Here is a 21,339-nt window from a genome sequence, read left to right as displayed (position 1 = left end):
AGGGTTTATGTGTCAAATTTCCAAGACCACCCAGAGCGGGTGGAACATTCTTTTGGCCTGCGGAAACCATGGGCTGCCAGTGGATGGCCCAATACTGCCTAGAGCCTAGGGAACCCGCTTCTCATCGGGGCTATCGTCCCATCCTCCTGCAGCCACTGTCTTCTCGACCCTCCCGAATGGCTGCCCAGGGAGAACAGGGCTGAGGGTCCCATGCCCAGCCCACCTCATATCAAGTCTGGCTTGGGATCAGCATGCCCCGCCTGGAGAAGGGCCCAGCTGGTGGTGCGGCTGCTCCCCGTCCTAATGCTCTGGGGATGTCGGCCGAGTCCTAGGAACCGCCGGAGGGCGGCTGGAAGCCCTGGAGCTCTGGGACCCGACAGCGCCCGTGCGCGGCCGTAAGCTCCTCTACGGTACGAAAGGGGCCAAGCCCCTCCCCTGGTGGCTCGCCCAATCCGGGGCTAATCTTTAGGCTCCACCTCCGGGTTTGAGTCGTCATTTCCGGCCCGTTCCCGGAAGCTGCGCAGTGGAGCCAAATTTGAACGGAGCCGGGGTGTGGGGGCGCAGCGGTGAAGCTCGACCTGCCGCGGTTTCCTTGGCTACCCCGGCCACTTGAGTCCGGTCGCCATGCCTATCCGTGCGCTGTGCACCATCTGCTCCGACTTCTTCGACCACTCTCGCGACGTGGCCGCCATCCACTGCGGCCACACCTTCCACCTGCAGTGGTGAGTGAACGCTGGGGTCGGGGCCCGGCGCTCGCCCGGGTGCGATCTCCGGGCCGTGGGGTCTCAGGCCTCCCAACGACATGTCCCTGGAATCCAGATGGGTGACGACGACGGCACTAGACGGACCCCCACGGGAGGTTCCCGACCTGGTCAAAGCGGATTAGGGCAGGCTTCCCGGAGAAGGTGACAGTTGAGCCGAATCCGGGGAAGGGACTTCCTTGATAAGCTGTGCATAGAAGTCTGTCTTCAAAACTATTAGCTCGGACAGACGTGAACTTTCACCACATTAACGACCCCTTTTTATTTCTTCTTGGCAGAAACCCGATAGGCCCCTGCCTGCATGAGAGAGCTTGCTGTGGTTTGCTTGATGGTTTGGAATGATTCTATCCAGAGTCATCTCATTGGTCAAACATCCAGTGTATTCACAGATGCCACAAACCCATTTTAACATCAAACAGCAGGGAGATCTCCTCATTAAGGGGTCTTGCTGACCCTGTGAGACCATTCTGTTGAGTGTACAGCTGGCGTGGAAAGATTACCTACCAGCTGTGGACAGACTGGTTTGGAGCCACCAGCAAAGGAGTTAGGCAGAGTGATCCCTGGGCACTTTTGGGGCAAAAGCCGGGGGTGACAGCATCCATGCTGGGTCACGTCACTGATGGTGCTGTTGTCACTGCACGTGTGCACAGGTAGAGCCAGGGTCCCATCCTCCATGATGAGATGTGGCTGGTCTCCCGCGATGGGGCTCTGGAGCAGGTCATTTGGGGAGAGTCTTGGGGCATTCTGGGAGGCCTGCTCACAGCCCCATTGGGAGCTAGCCCAGGGAGGGTCCTGGGGTAACTGGTGAATGGGCTCAGGGGTTTGAGCCTGGGAGGCTGGGCCACAGGCCCCTTTGATAATGGGCTCAGTGGACAATGACAACCCCTGCCTAAAGTATAGGGATCCTGAGCTTATCCATGGCCCCTGAGATCCTCTGAAGTCACCCACCACCATGATGAGGGAGCTATTGCTGTTCTGTCAGACTGGAAATCAAGCCTCTACGAGCTATTCTGTATTTACTCTGGGTGCTCTTCTTCCATGATTTTATTTTCAGTTTCACTGTGTATTTATGTTTTACATGTATCTCTTGAAAACAGCATTTAGTTGTTCTTATTTTTTAAATCCAGCCTGACAATCTTTGTGTTTAATTAGACCATTTATTCTACTTAAAATTATTGCAATTACTGGTATATTGGGGTTTAAATTTACTGTCTTATCTGGTATTTTCTTTTTCGATCTGCTCACTTTTTTTCCTGCCTATTATTCTTTCTTGTCTTGGCTAGGATTGGTTGAATATTCTTTCACTCTCCATTTTCCTGCTTGATTAATTTGGAAGTTATGTATTCTATTTTCATTATTTTAGTGGTTATCGTAGAAATTAAAATAACCCACTACCCACTGCCGTTGAGTCGATTCCAACTCATAGCAACCCTATAGGACAGGGTAGAACTGCCCCATAGAGTTTCCAAGGAGCGCCTGGTGGATTCGAACTGCCGACCTCTTGGTTAGCAGACATAACACTTAACCACTACACCACCATGGTTTCCGAAATTAAAATACGTGTCCTTTTTTCTTATAACTTATTTAAAATTTTTTGTTGCTGAGAATATACACAGCAGAACATACACCAATTCAACAGTTTCTACATGTACAATTCAGTGACTGACATTGATTACATTCTTCAAGTTGTTCAACCATTCTCATCCTTCTTTTGAGTCATTCCTCCCCCATTAACATAAACCCACTGCCCCCTAAGTTTCCTATCTTTTGAGTTGCTGTTGTCAATTTGATACCACGTAGATATTAAAAGATCTTAAAACAGTATGCTAAAGACAGATGTTCTTTACTAGTTAAGCTAAACTATTGTTTGGTTTTTAGAAGTCTTCAGGGGATATTTTTTGTTTAAGGGTTTAAAGATTATCTCAGGGCAATAGTTTTGGGAGTTCATCCAGCCTCTATGGCTCCAGAAGTCTGGAGTCCATGAGGATTAGAAATTCTGTTCTACATTTTCCTCCTTTTGATCAGGATTCTTCTATAGAATCTTTGATCGAAATGTTTAATAATGGTAGCTGGGCACCATCCAGTTCTTCTGGTCTCATGGCAAAGGAGGCAGTTATTCATGGAGGCAGTTAGCCACACATTTCATTTCCTCCTCCTAATCCTGGCTCTTCTTCCTCTGTTGCCAAAATATGTGTCCTTAACCTACCAAGTTCAAATGTTAATCAGCACCTTTTTCATTCTTCCAGGCATCTTTGCAGGGGGTAGAGGAAGGTAGGGATGGGGAGGTATTATTCTGCTTACTACACTTTCTTTCTGAAACTCCCAGTTATATGTATATTAGATAGACCTTCTCACATTATTTTCTATGTTTCTTATCATCTCATATATATTTTCCATCTTTTTAATTCTCAGTGTTTTCTCTGACCTAGCTTTCAGTTTAGTGATTCTTCATCTGTGTCTAAACTGCTGTTAAACTCATCTATTGAATTCTTAATTTTGGCCATTTTTCAGTTTTAGAATTCCTATTTCGTTCTTTTTCAAATCTGCTATGTGATTACTTTTTAGTTTCTAATTCTGTACTGATGTATTCAAGCTTCATTTATACTTCTAGCATAACTGCGTAATGGTCTGTGTTTGACAATTCCAGTATGTGAAGTCTTTGTGGGTATGCTTTTCTAGGTTTTTTTTTCACAGTGTTTTGTACTTTGTGTGCCTGTTTACTTTAAAAAAAAATTATCATGGTATAATATAGTTACAGAAAAGTACACATATAATGAGCGTATGGCTTGTAAAATTTTCACAAAGAGCACACCCACGCAACCAGAATTCACATCAAGCAGCAGGACATTATCAGCACCACAGGAGCCTCCTCATGCTGTCTTCAGTTACCCCTCCCCTCCACACACATATAAGGATAATCACTGCCCCAACTTCCAGCAGCAGAGAGGAGTTTTGCCTTTTTTTTTTTTTCACTTTATGTAAATAGAGTCATGCAGAATGTACTTTTTTGTGTCTGATTTATTTTTCTCAATGTTTATGTGATTCGCTCTTAGTGTTCTTCTTAGCTGTAGACTCATTCATTCTCATTGTTGTGGAGTATTCCATTGTGTTTGGTTCACTTTGATTATATGCTGTACAGGGTATTTGAAAAATAATTTATAGGAAAAATTTGAGGCCTGGGATGATAGTATCTTATTCCAGAGGGAATTTTGTTTCTCCCTGCTCCCAGTCTACTACTAGGAGACTACCTTAATTCATGTTTAAGTCTTGAGGTTTCTGAATGAGCTAGACAGGTGATGTGAAGCTGGGCTGTGTTTTGCTTTTACTGCTCTTTACCTTTATTTCTAGTTTACACTTGCCTTGAAAGTATAGCCGTTTGGGGTCCCAGCTGAAAGTGGTCTCAGACTCCTGCCCTCCAGTCAAACCCCAGAAGGTTGCTAAAAGATTAGCTCAGGGGTTGTTGTTATTGTTAGTTGCTGTCAAATTGATTCTGACTCATGGTGACCCCATGTGTGCAGAGTAGAACTGCTCCATAGGGTTTTCAAGGCTGCGACCTTTCAGAAGTAGATCTCCAGGCCTGTCTCCTCAGGTGCCTCTGGGTGGGTTCAAACCACCAACCTTTTGGCTACTAGTCAAGCTTTTAACCATATGCACCACCCAGGCATGGCCAAACCAGCAGAGCCAAAAAAGGGGCCAGCTGGTTTGAGTGCTGAGAACTGGTTAGGCCTTGTCTGGTATGCTGTCATCACCTGCAATGCTGCCATCCTATGCAGGCAGTTGTTGGGTTGAAGAGGACCTGAACAGACCTCATTGTTAGCAGAGCAGCTGCCTGACCTCTGTGTCCCCAGCCAAGCCAGAGTTCACCAATCTGTTTTTCTGCTTCTCATTCCAGCCTGATTCAGTGGTTTGAGACAGCGCCAAGTCGGACCTGCCCGCAATGCCGAATCCAGGTAAGGGTGTTGGCGTGGGACCACCTTAGCTGAAGATATCTTCTCCTTGCCAGGAAGCAGGAATGAGGAAAGATCTCTGAAAAAGAGCAGTGTTTCCATCCTTTTTGGACTCTTATGATTTGAGGCCAGTTGAGCCTCACTTGCCATGCCCTTGAGTGGCTCCGGAGGCCTGCTTACAATCCAAGGGTAGCTGGCAGATGGACTCGTTGCCTAGGCCAATGTTCACCTGCATAGATTTAGCCACTTTCCCTACCTTTCCCCATTTCCCCAATTCCCCAGCACCTAGAGTTGGAGTATCTTCGGAGCAGTTACCACACGGGTCTGTAGTGACATGACTTCAGCAACCACCAAACTAGCAGTCCTGGCTTGGGTTGCCTGCAAAGTTGGAAAGGTCTTCAGCCTCCAAGGGATGTGCTGTGAAAAGTGAGACTTGGGCACAGGCTTGGCATGCATATTAGGTGGGCAGTCAGACCCATGCACACCCCACTTGTTTGTGACTCAGCCATGCAGTCATACTCTCTCTTGTTCTCCCATCCAGGTTGGCAAAAGAACCATTATCAATAAGCTCTTCTTTGACCTTGCCCAGGAGGAGGAGAGTGCCTTGGATGCAGAATTCTTAAAGGTACCTAGAACCTATCTCATCCCACTGAAGCTCAGGCCTTCTGGGAGTCCACTCCCCGCTCTCACCCAGGGAGGATGCCTAGAACATGGAGATGGGGTTATTATAGAGAGATTTGGTGGAGATTTCAGGGCGGGAGCGAGGACAGCAGAGGACAAATAATGATGAGGGATGGGGTGAGACATAGCCATGAGAGACGTATGCTGTTAGGGAAGAAGGGGAACGCTCCGCTGTGAGCCTTCCCCTTGGGATTTCAGGGCAATTCTGACCCAAAGGCAGAGTGCTTCTCCCAAAGGCAGAAGACTGCAGCTATCTTGCCCAACCTACTTTGCTGCTAGGACAGTTACAGACAGGTTAGAAAACTATTCCACTCAGCCAGGGAAAATGTGTGGACCCACTGTTCCCAAAACTGGCTGTGCCTTAAAACTGCCTGGGTAGCTTGGTGTAAACCCAGGTGCCTGAGCCTTCCCCAGATTGGAGACAGAAGGCAGAGCCCCTGGAATCAAGATATGTAGCCAGGGTAGAAACCCACACTGCAGGGATAGGTGGCTTCCCTCCTATACTTCTACTACTTTTCTTTCGAGTCTAAAATTTAGCTTTTTTGTGCATGAGGGGCTGGCAGAAACTTCTCGGGGGTGTTGGTTTTGGGCTCACAAGTAATCCCAGGACTCCGAAGGTTAATTTGTATCTGTCAGATTAGGGTTTGTTCAGTCCTGGCCCGGGGGTGTCGTGATGTCCTTGGAGCCCCATTGCTTCAAGCACATCTTTGTGCTTACAGCTAGCATGTTCATCATCATGGTAACGGCTTCTAGTTATAAGTGGTGTCCTCCCTGTGATGAAGCCAACAAAGGCAATTTCATTTCTATCTGGCTTTCAAAGCCAGGTTGAGGAGACAGGGAGAAAATATCTCGAGTAGCTTGGAGCTATGGTTTAGAAGGCACTCTGCTGGGTGGAAGGGGACCATGGGTAGTGGTGCAGCCGCCTTGGACTGTTGTCTGTTCTTAGGCAGCTCCTTTCCCTATCCCCTATCTTGATCGTCAGCTGTTCAGCCCACACTGACCAGCCTGGCCACCAGAAGCTCCTGCCCCAGAGTCCTGGTAGAGCATTTGATAGCAGGGGGCATGTCCGCTCCTCGGGACCAAGCCTTAGTATGGGTCACTTTTGAGATTCTAAGTTTGTGTATCGATCTGGGAAGGGTTATCTGGTAGAGGGTTTGCCTGGTTCCATATAGCTACTACCATGGCACTTGGCCAAGCCTTTCAGATCTGTATTGCTTGATTTTCCTGCTTGTGGAGTATGCACCTTTCTTGCCCACAGGGATGTTGATTGCTCTGGATTCCTGAATGGGAGAAGGACTCAGTTCTGCCCCAGGCTCTTGGTAGTTCTGCAGGCAGTATCTCTAGAATGTGTGCATGGACTTCAAAAGGCTTACTTGACCCTCATGACAGCTGATTAGAACCTAGCACGTATGAGGTTTCATCCAGGGGTGCACAGTTGTCCTGATTCACCTATCCTAGCTAGTACCTCCTATTGGATTCTGGGGCTGGAGGGCTTATAGTCCACAGTGCCAGCCTGGAGCTTGGAGGGAGGCAGGCTGTGAAGCAGGCAAGACACTGGGTAGGAGGAGGGGTGGTGGCCCAAGGTCCTTGGCCATTCCTACTCTGTGTCCCTTGTGAGTGCAGCTGATGCCCAGAGAGAGTGAGGGTCAGCACAGGGCCAAGGAAGCAATGGATGCCTCTGCTGTTGAGAGTGATCACACAGGCCCAACTTCACTTCTTCCCGTTTTGTATCACCCTCCTGTCCTGGCTTCTTGCTCCTGAGATTGTTTCCCTACCGTGTCTACTTTTAAAGGCACATAGAGATAAGCAATGCTTGATGGCTTTAAGGTACAGCAGGGTCCATGCCTCCCTGGACCTACGGGCCTCACTGTCCCCTTTTGGGGCTCCCCTTAGCCTTATAGGAGGCCATGTGGAGGCCAGTTACGATGCTTTCCTGCTGCTTATTGTGGATATTACCTTGCAGAATGAACTGGACGATGCCAGAGCCCAGCTTTCCCGGAAAGGTACATTAGCAAGAGACAAGGGCCCCTGGGAAGCCCCTGACTTAGGGTTAGAGGGAGGGGTCCTGGGAGGAAGGTCTCCCATTTTCTGGCAGAGCTGGGAACTTTCCCTGCTTTATCCCTGAGTCTTACTCGCTCCTCTGACTGGCAGAAAAGCAGAGGAAAGGGGTTTGGTTAAAACTGGCCACCAAGACAAGGTGAGCTTCTTGCCCAAGACTCAGGCCGGGGGACTTGGAAGATATGATGGGATAGAATATCCAAAGGAGAGGGCTTAGCTGCTGAGTTTGGCAAGAACCTGTTTAAGTTTGGGGATGATGAGGTAACTAAGTCCATGGGAGGAGGGAGCAGTGGAATGTTTTTTCCAAGTAATCCCAAGCACCAGAAAGAAGGTCTTATCCCCTGACTGAAGAGACTCTGGCTCAGCTTCCCTGATTTAGCACATGCCAGAGAGAAGAGTGGGCAGCCCAGTTTTCTGGCCGGAGCCCTGACAAATCACCTGGCTCATGAGTAGGGTACTGGAGCCCAGGTTCTCATGCAGGATGGGCTTCCTGCTCTGATCCTCTCTTCAGAGAAAGAAAAGCGAGACAACCAGTCTATCATTGACAATCTGCGGGACAAGCTGGAAGAGCGCAACGCCACTGTGGAATCTCTGCAGCAGGCCTTAGACAAAGCTGAGATGCTGTGCTCCACCCTCAAGGTAGGTCCCCTGGTCCTATGGGCAGAGTTGGCAGGGAGGTAGCCCCAGTCCTGTGTTCATCACTCTGGGTTGAGCATTTGGCTCTGCATTGGTCAATTCCTTGGTTTGTGCAGTTGTAAAATGAAAGTAAATCCCTTTTTCCCCAGGCCCTCCCATACTGTACCCATCCAGCCCATAAGAAAATATCTGTGTTGGATTTTGTACTAGGTAGCTTGGAGAGGTGAGGCCTTCCCAATGCTCCATGGAGGAGCTGTTCAGCCAAGACTTGGTGAGGCTGGGTCACGTTTCCAAAAGTGGTTCATACTCCACTGACAAGGCCAACCTGAAGAGCCTTCCATTAGCACTCCAGTTCTTGGCTGGGCTGCTCTCTGGAGCCAGATCAAACAGCATCCCAGGGAGAAGCAGGAGCCTTTGAAGTCGGCTGTGCCGAGCTGACTGGGCAGATGAAAGCCTGCAGAGCAAGCGGCCCCAGACCCAGATAAATTTTGTATCAATCTGGGTTGGTGAGCCTCTTGCTCTCCAAGGGGTATGAGGTGATTGATCTGAACCTATAATTGATATTCTGGCCTCGCAGGCAGGAGCAGCCCTTACTGGATGCCATTTGAAAGGGGAAGGGAGAGCCGTCTCTGTGAACAGACAAGGCCGCAGGATGTTCATTGTCTCTGCTCCTGCTCACGGGCTGGGCTGGATCATGTGGTCTGGCTGGTGGAAGGGAGGGAGCAAACCAGCACCTGCTGCAGAGCATGAGTCTCTGAAGGTATTCCCAGGACGGAAGTAGAGTGGTTTTGTGCTGAGGGCTGCCTGACCAGCTGCCTCTGGCTCAGCTCTTTTATCCTGACAACTGTCCATGGGTCTAGATAGTGGATGGTGAGGCCTGGGTTGTGCCCTGGGTTTCTCCAGCTACCTATACAACATGTACTGTGAGGCCAGGTCAAGGACCTCAGCAGCCCACAGTGGGCCTGCAGATGCTGTCAGTGGGCTGTGCTATACTGAGAGATATCTCAGGAAGAAGCAGACAGGGAGATAAGGATACAGCTGGCCTAGGACCTCTCAGCAGAGTAAGTACAAGCCAGAGTAGAGCCCAGGAGCCTTGCCTCCTGAGGGCTGGGGACACACGGGTATCAGCATTTTCAAAAGATGTAGGGGAGACAGTTCTAGGTCAGAGTTCTACCAGTGACCTTAGCCATGGCCTCCTGGGCACCTCCAAGTAACAGGTATGGGCATGCTTGCTCTTCAGAAGCAGATGAAGTACTTGGAACAGCAGCAGGATGAGACCAAACAAGCACGGGAGGAAGCCCGCCGACTCAGGAGCAAGATGAAGACCATGGAGCGGTGAGCTTTAAGCCAGGGCCTACCCTGTGTCTTTGCACCCAGGATCCCCAGGTGGCACAGCTCTCAGGACTGTGGCAGGGAGTGGGGTTGGGCTACCTCTGTAGCTCAGATCTCTATAGGCCATGGAGGGCTCCAGCCAGTTGGGCATGGGGACAGGTCTCCTTGCTCAGCTTCTGTGGTTTCCACCACTTTCCATAGGGGCCCTTGCCACAATCCTCCCTGTCCCTGCTGCTTGTGGCCAGATGACCTGGCAGGCCTTTCCCTCTGGAAACCTCTCTAGGAATCCCTGTCCTTAAGGTCCTTCTGCCAGTACCCCTTTTTCTCCAGCAGCCTCCCTGGAGCTGTGCTCATCTCTGCTGTGGGGCCTGTTGTTGGGCAGACCCACCTGCTGAAGCATCCTAGCAGCCGAGGCTGTCTCTATAGCAACGGCAGCAAAGAGAAGCAGAGCTGTACTGGGTAACTACCCATCAGCCTCCAGATTTCAAATGCCGTGGGCCGGGTGTTTTTCAGGATTGAACTCCTACTCCAGAGCCAGCGGCCTGAGGTGGAGGAGATGATCCGAGACATGGGTGTGGGACAGTCAGCGGTGGAGCAGTTGGCTGTGTATTGCGTGTCCCTTAAGAAGTGCGTTCTCTGGCCCCTCTCTCCAAGCCCAGGAGCCAGGCCGTGGGGCCCCACCCATGCCTCTCCATCTGTTGCCCATGCCTTGTAAAGCAAAGCAGACAGAGTTAAGGGGCAAGCTCTGGAGCCACGCTACCTCAGTGTGAACCCTGAGTCCACCTCACACTGGCTGTGTTGCCTGGGGCCAGCTTCTTAGCCCCTCTGACCCTTAGCTTCCTGAATGGAGATGGTAATAGACCTGGTTCATAGGGTAGTTGAGAGAGTTGAGTGGGTACTATAAGTGTTATTTCTAAAGGGATTGTCACAGCTCTCTGAACTGTAAGCCCCATCTCTATATCTGGAGTTTGTTTCCCTCAGCGCTGTTACTGACCCTGCCTGGCTTGGATCAGAAATTTTGTTCAGATTCTCCACTCTTAACCCCGTGTTTCAGTAGCAGTAGGGTCTCTGCTAGGACTGTGGTGAGTTTATTGGTGAGGAGGTGGCCACTTGGCTGACAGGTATGGGGGCTGGGTGGTATGGGGGCACCCTTAGTGAGGCCGGGGCTCCCTGCTCTCCAGGCAGGGAATGGAGTCTCCAGCTCTTTTGCGTTCAGTGCAGGACCCTCCACAGCACTGCCTGGTCCCTGCTGGGCCCAGCTGTCAGAGTAGAGGTGAGAGTAAGCTGAGGGGTGGGGCTACACTTTGTGTTATGTTGATGGCTCAGGTTGACTGTCAGGACAGCAGAGTGCAGAAGTCTGGCATCCTGATCTCCTTCCATACCTGCTTTGCAGAGAGTATGAGAACCTAAAAGAGGCACGGAAGGCCTCAGGAGAGCTGGCTGAGAAGCTGAGGAAGGACTTGTTTTCTTCCAGGAGCAAGGTAACTTAGTGGGAGCAGAGAGGGAGGGGAGAGGCCAGTTCCTCAGAGGTGGCTCTCCTTTTGTCATTCTCACTTGAGTCTTCTGAGCGAGGCCGTGGGCGTGATGGCACAGCCTCCACAAGGCTGTTGGATGACTTGCAGGGACTGGTCCTTACTAGGCATTGTGGCTTGTCCGCTTGGGGTGGCAGATCATGGAGGTATCCCCCCAACCCATGCACGCTCATTCTCCCCTCTACTCTTCTGGCTCCAGGGCACTGCTCTGCAGGCTGGAGTATAGGCCCCAAATGTGACAGCTTAAAGGCCTGTTCTTGTACCAGACCTGGAGTACAAGGGCTTCTGGAACCTGATTTAGTCGGCACAGCTGGCCTCACTTCTGGGTGTGGTGTGTCCATGGATTGCAGGGTATAGGAAATAACCCCACCTCCTAGGCAGCTCCAGAGGTACTTTGCCAGACTGAGGCCTAGCTCCAAAGAGCTGGGGTCTCCCCAACCCCAGTCTCTTCTGTACCCTGGACCACCCTGACCATGCACAGGGTTGCAGCAAGTTGGGCAGGGCAGATGGCCACCCCATGGGTCTTCCTTTTCCCCTGCATTTTCTTGTAGTTGCAGACAGTCTACTCTGAACTGGACCAGGCCAAGTTGGAGCTGAAGTCATCCCAAAAGGACCTACAGAGTGCTGACAAGGAAATCACAGTGAGGAACATCCCTGGCCTGAGAGGAATGAGGGCTGGCTTGTGTGCCCTTCAAGAGCAGGGCTAGGCTATCTCTTCCCAGGCGCCAATCAGTGGTGGAGGTTCTGGGCTCCGTCCTCCAGGGGCAGACTAGATCAGGGTGTGCACCTTGGTCCTGAGCTGGAGCCTGTTTGTCAGAGGGGAGACAGCAAACTGGGTCTTCCCTCACAGTCTGTCCTATATCCCTGGGGTCTTTACTCACCAGAGGAAGGGCTGTACCACGGGAGGGGTTCTGGAGCCTGGTGGTCCTGGTCATCTGAGTCTGGTGCTGGAGTTTCAGGCCTTGCTCTGTTCCCTGTGGGCCTGCCCCTCATGCAGGCTGCTCATGACCTGTGTACTCTCTCTGGACTTGGTGCCTCAGCAGGCATCCTTCTTTCACACCCTTCTCTTTCTTTCCCCAAGAGCCTAAAAAAGAAGCTAACGATGCTTCAGGAAACCCTGAACCTGCCGGCAGTGGCCAGTGAAACTGTCAACCGCTTGGTCTTAGAAAGGTTTGTTGGGCCTCTGGGGTGGGAGTAGGGGTGGGAGTCAGAGGCTGTGGAGTACCCACTGGTAAGAGTCTTCACTCCTCCTGACTTTGGTGGGATGTGTGGTACATGCAGCCCTAAAAGCTATGGACCTCCTGCCCTGGGAGCCAGCCCTGGGGCTTGGTGGGAAAGCAGCTTCAAGTACAAGCGCTCTCTCTTGAGGAGAGGCCAGGGTAGGCCAGAGAGGAGCTGCGGCTGGTCTGAGAATGGGCAGGAGGACTGGCTGTCTTGGGGCATTCTGTTTATGGAATGGCTTGCCAAATGCATTGTTGTCACTTGCCTCAAATTCTGAAAGAAACTTGAAAGAAACGACTCTGAATTCAGTTCCCTTGGGTCCCAGGAACATGTACTTTAAAGCTACCAGCAGAGGGAGCCAAAAGGCAGAGGAACTGGTGGCCCTCCTTGGCTTGGCTCCCATTCCTCTTCATGAGTGTTTTACAGAAGCCGCCTTGTTGAGAGCACCCAGAGCTATCTCCTGCCTGCAAGACGACCCCAGCTGATAACCCAGAAAGAGCACACAACTCCTCCCAGTCTTTTATTAGAGCTACTTTTCATTGTTTTTCAGAAAATCAATAGCTCCTTCCCTCCCACATCCAGTGCGTTGCTAGAGCCTGTCCATCCAACCTCTTTGTGCTTCCCGACCCTTCCCCTGACACCACCTCCACACACTGCTGTGACCCATGCCCTTGCCTCTCCTGTCTGCCCAGCACACTAGCCCCCGAGAGACTTCTCTGAAACACAGCTCTGGGCATCATGCCACCCCCAAATACTCCTAAACCCCTTGGCTTTGCAGGCCAGCTGACCCTTCACTGTGGGAAAGAGTCGAAGCAAAGCCACAGAGATGGGAAGGCAAGGATTCCTCCTGCTGTGTCTGACAGTGTGGTTTGGTCAAAGCCTAAAGATAAACTCTAGCCCACAAGGCTCGTTCATGAGTGCCTTGGGCACAGTGCCAGGGGGCTTGAATAATGTTGAGGGAGGTGACATGTCACCAGCTTGATGGGTGTCATCCTAGACCTCTGCTTTACTACAGATGAAGACTCCCATGAGACATACACTGCAGTGTGGCGTGATTTTGAGGTTTGATTTTAGGCGTTTCTTGATACCTTGATGTCATTCTATAACTTAAAGTATGACTCCCTAAGGCCTTGGAGATATATCCAGGTGAATACACAGAGATCCATGTTGTTTCTCCTGCCACCCAGTGCTTGTGGAGCAACAAACTATGTCTACTCAGATGTTCCCTGACATTCAGGATGGTTCCAGTTTTCAGGCTGACAGCACCATAGGGAACACCCAAGGGTGCAAGGGCGAGGCGGCCTGGTAAGGCAGTCACTCTGGGACTTCCCTAATTCTCTCCTGGATTGGAGCCACTATTTCCTTTGTCTCATGTTTTACTTTTTCTTGATTTACTTCCTTGTTTTGTTGAAGTTCATCTTGAAATAATTCCTGAGGAAGGAAGCTTGGCTGCGTGTCAAAATACCTTCATAGCTTTTTGCCTAGATTGCCAGTTTGAATTCTAGGATTAAAGTTATCCTACCTCCGAACCTTGAAGGCCTTGCTTTCCAGCATCTAGAATGCAGCATTGCCTCTGAGAAGCCAATGCCTATCTGACTTTTTTTTTTTTTTTTGGTAAAAATATAACACAGCATTTGCCAATTCAACATTTTTCACGTGTACAATTTGGTGTCACCAATTACATTAATCATGTTGTGCAGCTATCACCAATATCTGTTGCCAATTTTTCCCTCACCAGAAACAGAAGTTCTATGCTTCCTGAACAGTGACTCCCCTTTTCCCTCTCCCTCCCGCCCTTAGTAACCACTAATACGCTTTGGTCTCAATACATTTGCCTATTCTAGATATTTAATGTAAGTGAGATCATACAATACTTCTCCTTTTGTGAAAAGACTCAGCATCATGTTTTCAAGGTTACCATGTTGTAGCTTGTATCAGGACTTCATTTCTCTTTCTGGCTGAGTAGTGTTCCGTTATATATATGGACCACATTTTGTTCATTCATCAGTGGATGGACATTTAGGCTGTTTCTATCTTTTCACTATTGTGAACAGTTCCACAAGAAACATCGGTATATCGCCTGATTCTTGATCCTTTTGTAAGTGAACGTGTTTTCAGTCTCTGGACAGTGTAGGATCCTTCCTTTATCCTTGACTTCTGTGATTTCACTGTGATGTGCCTGGATGGTTTTTTGCTATTCGTGTTGCTCAGCCCTTGGCAGGTCCTTTCGGTGTGAACACTCGAGTCTCCCTTCAGCTCCGGGAACTTTCTTGTCTTGTTCCTTTGAGAATCTCCTGCACTCCAATGTCTCTGTCCTCTCTCCCTGGAACTCCTGCAGGTCTAATGTATGACCTCCTGGGCTGGTCCTTTGTGTTTTTGTCTTAGTACTCTACATTCTGGGAGTGTTTCTTAATTTCTACTTAGAATTTCTTAATTTTTATAATCTTTATTTCAGCAATCGCATCATTAATCCTAACAGTTTTTTTCTTGCTTTTGGGTGCATCCTTTGCAAAACGTGCTGTTCTTGTTCTGTGGTCTCACGTTTGTTTCTCCCAGCATCAGTGTTTGTGCATCACGGCTTTTCTTTTGGGCTTCCCTCCCAAGCCTGGGGGTTGTTGACTGCCTGTGACCCTCTAAGGAGGAGGTAACAGGAAAGCTGCCTAGGAACCCGACCTATGTGGGCAGGGTTTATGGGGAGCGTGCAGCAAGCTGGTATCACGCTGGGTCTTACCTGAACCCAGGATGCAGAGGGCTTTGCCGTTGGATCCGATACTGGCGGCACTAGGTCACTATAGATGGTTTTCTTTGTGTCTTTGGGAAAGGCCGCTCCATTTCTCGGCCTGGGATAGTAGGCTGGCCGCCTGGTATTCCTCCAGTGCAGATGTACAAAGGGAGTGGAGCTGACCTCATATCTTCCATCAGTTCTCCAGTTTTCAGTCCTGCTTAATACTCCTCCTGTGAGTCCAGAGCTCCTCCAGCCTTCCCTTGAATTCGCAGCTCCCTCCTTGAGGGTCCTGGCTGCTGTGTCAGTCCCTCATTCCCAAGCCACACTCTTCCTCCCAGAATTTTGTAGAGATTTCTGGATGCCGATGGTGGTTTCCTGTTTTATTTGTTGCAATACGATTATCCTTCACCCTTTGTCATTCTAGGAGGCCTCAGTAGGTAGGGGTAGCCATTGCCCCACTGTGGAAGGGATAATAGGACAACCTCTCTTATGGGCCCCAAGGACCCAACCTCCAGGCTAGAGGGAGTTGAGGAGGCCTTTGTTTAGGGTAGGTCTGCCAGGAGGAACCATGAGTTCTTGAAGAAGACGTTGACTGGCCCCATGTCATGCAGGTGTTGGGTCTGCCCAGGGCTTTGGCTCTGCCTTGGAAAGGGGGTCTTTGAGTACGTTGCCATGCCTCCTGAGACCTCTGGCATAAGCCCTGTGAGTTGGCCATGGGTGAGTGTCCCAGGGGTGATGGTATTAACCCAGGAAGGCCTCAATCCAGGCCCTTAACTAGTGAGGGAAGGGTTAATTGGGTCCCAGGCTATTCCTCCCCATAGGACTGACAGAGGTGGGAAGGAAAGAAAGTGGACCCTTGGCAAGAAGGGGAACAGGGCTCAAGCTCATAAAGAAAGAAAGGTATACAGAAGATGATCTGAGCATTCTGGGGGAACAAGAAATGTGTCCATATAAGCCAGATGTGGGTATGAGAGGTGAGGGGGCACTGTGAGAACCTCCTGAGTCTTGAGTTTAGTGTTATGGATGGCCAGGAGGTACAAGTGAAGAAGACTGGCTTGCCTTGACCCAAGGCTGGGCACATGCACTGGGCAAGGCCCAAAGGTATGGCAGCAGGAAGCCCTGCTGAGAGCTACCTGGAAGGCATAATGGCTGCACCCAGCCAGATCGGATAGGTCCAAGACCCTGCCTACCTCTTGAGTGCACCTCTTCTTACTAGGCCTGGAATTTTTGGGGTTGGTAAATGGTGGCAGAATGGCAGATACTGTGAAAAGTTGGCATAAGTGGTCTTGGCTGTTGCTTTTTGCAGTGACTCCCAGAGGGAGAAGCAAAGCATCTGACACACAATGTGGAATTGAGATGGATTTGTGCAGCTTTCATTTCTACTTGAGGGTTGGGAGGAGGGCAGAGCTTCCAGGGGCCTGGCCAGGGGGAGGCTTCCCAAATGGCTTACCATCTAAATTGGTGCAAGTAACTCCCTTTACCCTGATTTGCGTATCCCAGTGGGCCTTTGGCAGGCCCTCAGAGTGGCTCACCCTGGAGACTGACATCCCCACAGCTCTGACCAGTGGGAGTAGGGCTCTGGCATAGCCCTGAAGGGATCCTGAGGGAAGAAAGAAGAGAGCATGTCCTTGAGGCTGCCCCACCCCTCACCAGGGTTCTGTCCAGACCACAGTAGCTGTGGATGGCCTGGAAAAATCCTGTTGGCTGCAGTTTTCTAATAGAATAAAACTCTCCCCGCCCCTCAATTATAGCAGTTAAAGTATACTTATTGTTGAGAATTTGGAATATATGGAGTTTTCACAGATAGTCACTTTTGGCGTAAGGTATATTTCCTTCCGGTCCTTTTTCTGTATGAGGGTGTATGTGTACAAATCATGTGATTGTATAATACATAGAGTCTTGTGTTACTTTTTAAATTTAACATATGAGCATTTTTCTATTATTAAATTTATTCTCCATAAATGCCACTTTAATGCCTGTATCATATTCAGTTATGGAAATGCCTGTCCTCTGGGCATTTCTTTTGAATTATGGTGTTGGTGAAGAATATTGAATATACCGCGGACTGCCAGAAAAATGAACAAATCTGTCTTGGAAGAAGTACAGCCAGTATGCTCCTTAGAAGTGAGGACGATGAGATTTCGTCTCCCATACTTTGGACATGGTATTAGGAGGGACCAATCCCTGGAGAAGGACATCATGCTTGGTAAAGTAGAGGGTCAGTGAAAAAGAGGAAGACCCTCAACGGGATGGATTCACATAGTGGCTGCAACAGTGGGCTCAAACATAGCAACAGTTGTGAGGATGATATGGGACTGGGCAGTGTTTCGTTCTGTTGTACATAGAGTCACTACGAGTCAGAACCGACTCGATAGGACCTAACAACAACAACAACCAGGAGAGTCACTTCAGCAGTTTCTAATATTGTGCCATTTGCCATGATAATTAATACTGGTGAGGGAACAACCATCTGCATCAGACTGGCCACATCTGACTGGCTCCTTGGGCTGTGTTCTGAGAAATGAGGCTACTTGTTCAACTGGCAGTTCTTTTGTTTGACTGTTTGTTTTGTCTGGCTTTTTGCTTGCTTCCTTCTGTATCTTCCAGACTTATATTCCTCACATGACTGTGCAAAGGGGTGAGCCAAGTGGTTTGTTCTGTAGAAATTAGGGTTTCCTTTGGGGGTGACCCTGTGCCAGGAATTGGCTCCAGTCCCCTGGAGCTATTTTTGACACTTGAGGGGCTCTTGTCCTTCTGCGCTGCCTCTGTGGTGTTGAGTGACCAGGCCATCCCTGCCCTCAGCCCAGCTCCTGTAGAGATGCTAAACCCGAAGCTCCGCCGGCCAGCCTTCAGTGATGACATTGACCTCAATGCCACCTTCGATGTGGACACCCCACCGGCCCGGCCCTCTAGCTCCCAGCCTGGCCTTGCCAAGAAGCTCTGCCTGGAGAAGGCACAGTAAGTGGCAGTCCCTGGCCCTGTTTGTGACCTGAAGGAGAGATGGCTAAGACATCTCTGCAGGCCCTGTCCTGAGAGCTTGAGTGGCTGATGGTGGGGCAGCAAGGGCCACCTGGACTTGGCTGTGGCTTTGATTCCCACCCACTTCTTTCCTTTCCTGAGCACTCACTCTCCACAAGCCCTTCTCTTGCTTATATCATTAATCCATACCATCAAAGCCTTTGAGATGCTGAGCTGACAGTGGAGGGAACACAGGGACCCGGTGGGGGTGGATCTGGGCTGGCCGGGTTGGGAAGGAGCTCCTGGCACCTTGAATGCCTGTCCACCAGAGTCTTGAGCCAGGGATGCTCTGATTTTCCTTTCTTTGTGTGCCTCTGAGGCTTAGGCTTGAGGTGGGCCCATCTCAAACCACAGAGCCAAATGTGGCTATCTAGCTGTCCACAGACCTGCACTTCAGATGGGGGTCACTGAGGTGCCTTGCCCAGCACACAGCCATGACAGCCACACAATGGCTCCCCAGTGGTGTGTGCTGAGCCCGGCTCACCTGCCCCTTGCCTTCACATCTCCCATTTGCAGCTCTCCAGATCAGGACGTCCACAAGACGATTCCAAAAGGCCCTAAGCAGGTAAGAGCTTCCCAGAAGCTCAGGCAGTCACCATCCAGTCCTTACCAGAACTGGGCATGAAGCTAGACTTCTAGAAGTCAGAGTCTTGCCAGAGCATCTCACTTCTGACCCAGGACAGAAGCACTTCAGAGCCACCCTTGGGACCCTCCTTGTTAACCTTTGTGCCTTCTGGCGAGGGATCAAAGATCCTGATCCTGCTCCTCTACTTTCTCCCCCAGTCAGCAGCCCCCATTCTTCTCTGCTGCCATCAGGCTTATCAAGTCTAGCCCTGGCGTCTTCTTTATAGGATTTCCAGCTCTCATTGGGTGGCCAGTGCTGTGCAGGAGAGCCAGATGAGGAACTAGCTGGTGCCTTCCCTGTCTTCATCCGGAATGCCATCCTGGGTCACAAACAGCCCAAGAAGACTAGGGTAGAGTCCTTTTGCAGCACAGATGCGGTGAGTGTGGCTTACCACAAGTGATAGGTGGCAGCCTTCTCGATGGGAGCTGGGCAGCCAATCCCCTAGCCCATTGACCTGGGCCCATTCACCAATTCCTTCTGTCCTAGATAAGGACAGGCTTCGATGGACTTGGAGGCCGGACAAAGTTCATCCAACCCGTATCCTTGTTCTGTGGTGCTGGGCTGGGTGAAGTGAGCTGTAGGCCTACACAATCCCTCACTGGTACCCCCAGGCCCCCACCTGCCAGTGCCTATAGCCTTAGGTGTGCAGAGCTGGGCCTTGCTCAGTGTAGCAGGGCTGCCCACCTCTAGGTCTGAGCCTTTCCTGCTCTGTTCAGTCACCTCTCAGTCCTTTTCCTTGACATCTACTCCAGACTGACTCGGCTGTAATCCGCCCACTGCCTGTTAAGCACAAAACCAAGGCTAAGCAAAGAATGGGGATGAGAACAGTTTCCCCTCCCTCCCAGGCTAAGCTGGACACCTTCCTGAGGTAGCTCAGGGGCCCTGACCTTGGCCTCCTGGGGTTAGGGCAAGGACAGTGAATCTGATTAGTGGCTGGCTACATGACTTCAACTCATAGACCAAGGGTTGGGCAGGCAGGGGGCTGCTGGGGGACAGCCCCTATTCCAGGACCAGCCCTGATGGCAGGGACAGACTGGCAGGTGGGAATGAAAGTGAGGCCAGAAGCTGCATTTTTCCTGCACTCACCCTGCCCCAGCCTCACCGTACTAGAGCTGAAGGGACCAGCTCATTGTTCCTACTAGTGAGGTCTGCTCCTGTTTTTAGGCTTCTGCTTATAACCACGATCAGAGGCAGCCGGGCTGCTTCTGGTCCTTGAGACCAGGGTCTGTTGTTGACTGTATGGACCAAAGTGCTTGACGCTTCTCAGGCAGTCTCAGGCTGGAGCTCCTGCCTGTCTCCAACTTTTGCTGGGCATGGCCTAGGCCAGGCACAGTGGGGAGTTGGGATGGTGGTAGGGAGGGGATGGGGAAAGATTTCTATGTAAAATAAAAAGATGGCACCTCTTCCTGGCTCTGGAATGTAAATTCATACCAACAGTTTGGAAAACTGCTTGCCCTGATGACTTTCTAAAGTGAGACCTTTATCTAAACTCATATCTAGCAGTTCAACCCCTAGGGGTGTGCCTTCTCCCAGGCTAAAGAGAAACTCTAGCAAGAATGAGATCTGCAGCTTTTGCCTATAGCCTCTAAACTGGACATAGCCTAAAGGCTGTCAGCAGCAGTGTAAATGGGTAAACTGAGGTCTATCCACACAGACAACTCACACAGTAAGCACAACAAATAACCAGTGACACCCGCCCCAAGTCGAATTTCTGGCTTTGACTGCCAGCCAAATTTCTAGCCTTTGGGTCTTGGCTTCAAGGGTACTTTCTTATAGAGGACTTCCCTTCTTAAACCCTAGCCTGGGTGAGGTCCCCTAAACTTTCCCTTCTCCCACTACTGGGCAGGGAATTCACCTCTTTCCCCAGGGCTCAGTATGAGCCTGGCACAGGTAGTGAGTTGTTGCTGTTAGTTGCCATTGAGTTGATTCTGATCCATGGCGACCCCATGTGTATAGAGTAGAACTGTGCTCCAGAGGGTTTTCAAGGCTGTGACATTTTGGAAGTAGATCACCAGGACTGTCTTCCGAGGTGCCTCTGGGTGTGTTCAAACTGCCAACCTTTCAGTACTTATAATCCTGTGAGGTGTTTGGTTATGTCTATGCAGTATATGTAATTGTACCCCAATGTGCTTTATTATCTATATGAATATATGTGCATACAGTCACCTAGATAAATATACATATGCATACACATATATCTACATACATACATATATACCTATTGCTGTCGAGTCGAATCTGACTCATAGCGACCCTTAGGACAGAGTAGAACTGCCCCGTAGGGTTTCCAAGGCTGTAATCTTCACAGGGGCAGACTGTCTCATCTTCCACCGAGTGGCTGGTAGGTTTGAACCATTGACTTTTTAGTTAGCAGTTGAGCACTTAATCACTGCACCACCAGGGCCCCTTACATACATATATATACCTGCACATATATTTTTTGGTTGTTTTTGCTGTTGTTTCAAAAATTATATATACCATAGCAATTACCAACAGGTATTTTTTTCTTGTTTACATTTCAGTGACATTGTTTACCTTTGTCAAGCTGTGTACACTGCACTCTCATTCAGCGTTAAACCTTTCCCACCACCAAAAATAACAAGTGTCTGCTATTGACAGAGTGAATTCCCCCTAACCCCAACCCCTGACCACTAATGAACATTAATTTATATATATTTATGTGTTCATGTCATTTCATAAAAGTGAGAACATACATTTTTTGTGTGTGTGTGTGATTGACTTATTTTGCTCCAGAACACTTAATTGTGCACATGAGGAATCCGTACATGGATCAAGAGGCAGT

At 49.9% G+C, this 21,339-nt stretch overlaps 1 protein-coding gene across 1 annotated transcript; it reads left to right on the top strand.

The window, feature by feature from the left end:
- Positions 1-535: 535 nt before the first annotated feature.
- On the top strand, positions 536-19,832 carry TRAIP (TRAF interacting protein). The gene is made up of 15 exons (XM_049862643.1): positions 536-722; positions 4,654-4,711; positions 5,250-5,333; positions 7,353-7,392; positions 7,959-8,086; positions 9,324-9,418; positions 9,929-10,042; positions 10,809-10,896; positions 11,499-11,588; positions 12,029-12,117; positions 17,696-17,851; positions 18,428-18,476; positions 18,763-18,912; positions 19,023-19,073; positions 19,289-19,832. Exons 1-15 carry the CDS (start codon positions 625-627, stop codon positions 19,406-19,408), a joined length of 1,410 nt encoding a protein of 469 aa, XP_049718600.1. The 5' UTR covers positions 536-624; the 3' UTR covers positions 19,409-19,832.
- Positions 19,833-21,339: the final 1,507 nt, after the last annotated feature.

This window comes from Elephas maximus, chromosome 20 (assembly GCF_024166365.1).
Source record: "Elephas maximus indicus isolate mEleMax1 chromosome 20, mEleMax1 primary haplotype, whole genome shotgun sequence".
NCBI lineage: Eukaryota > Metazoa > Chordata > Mammalia > Proboscidea > Elephantidae > Elephas > Elephas maximus.
The sequence above is the reverse complement of the archived record's forward strand: the minus strand, read 5'-3'. Positions and strand labels throughout refer to the sequence as shown.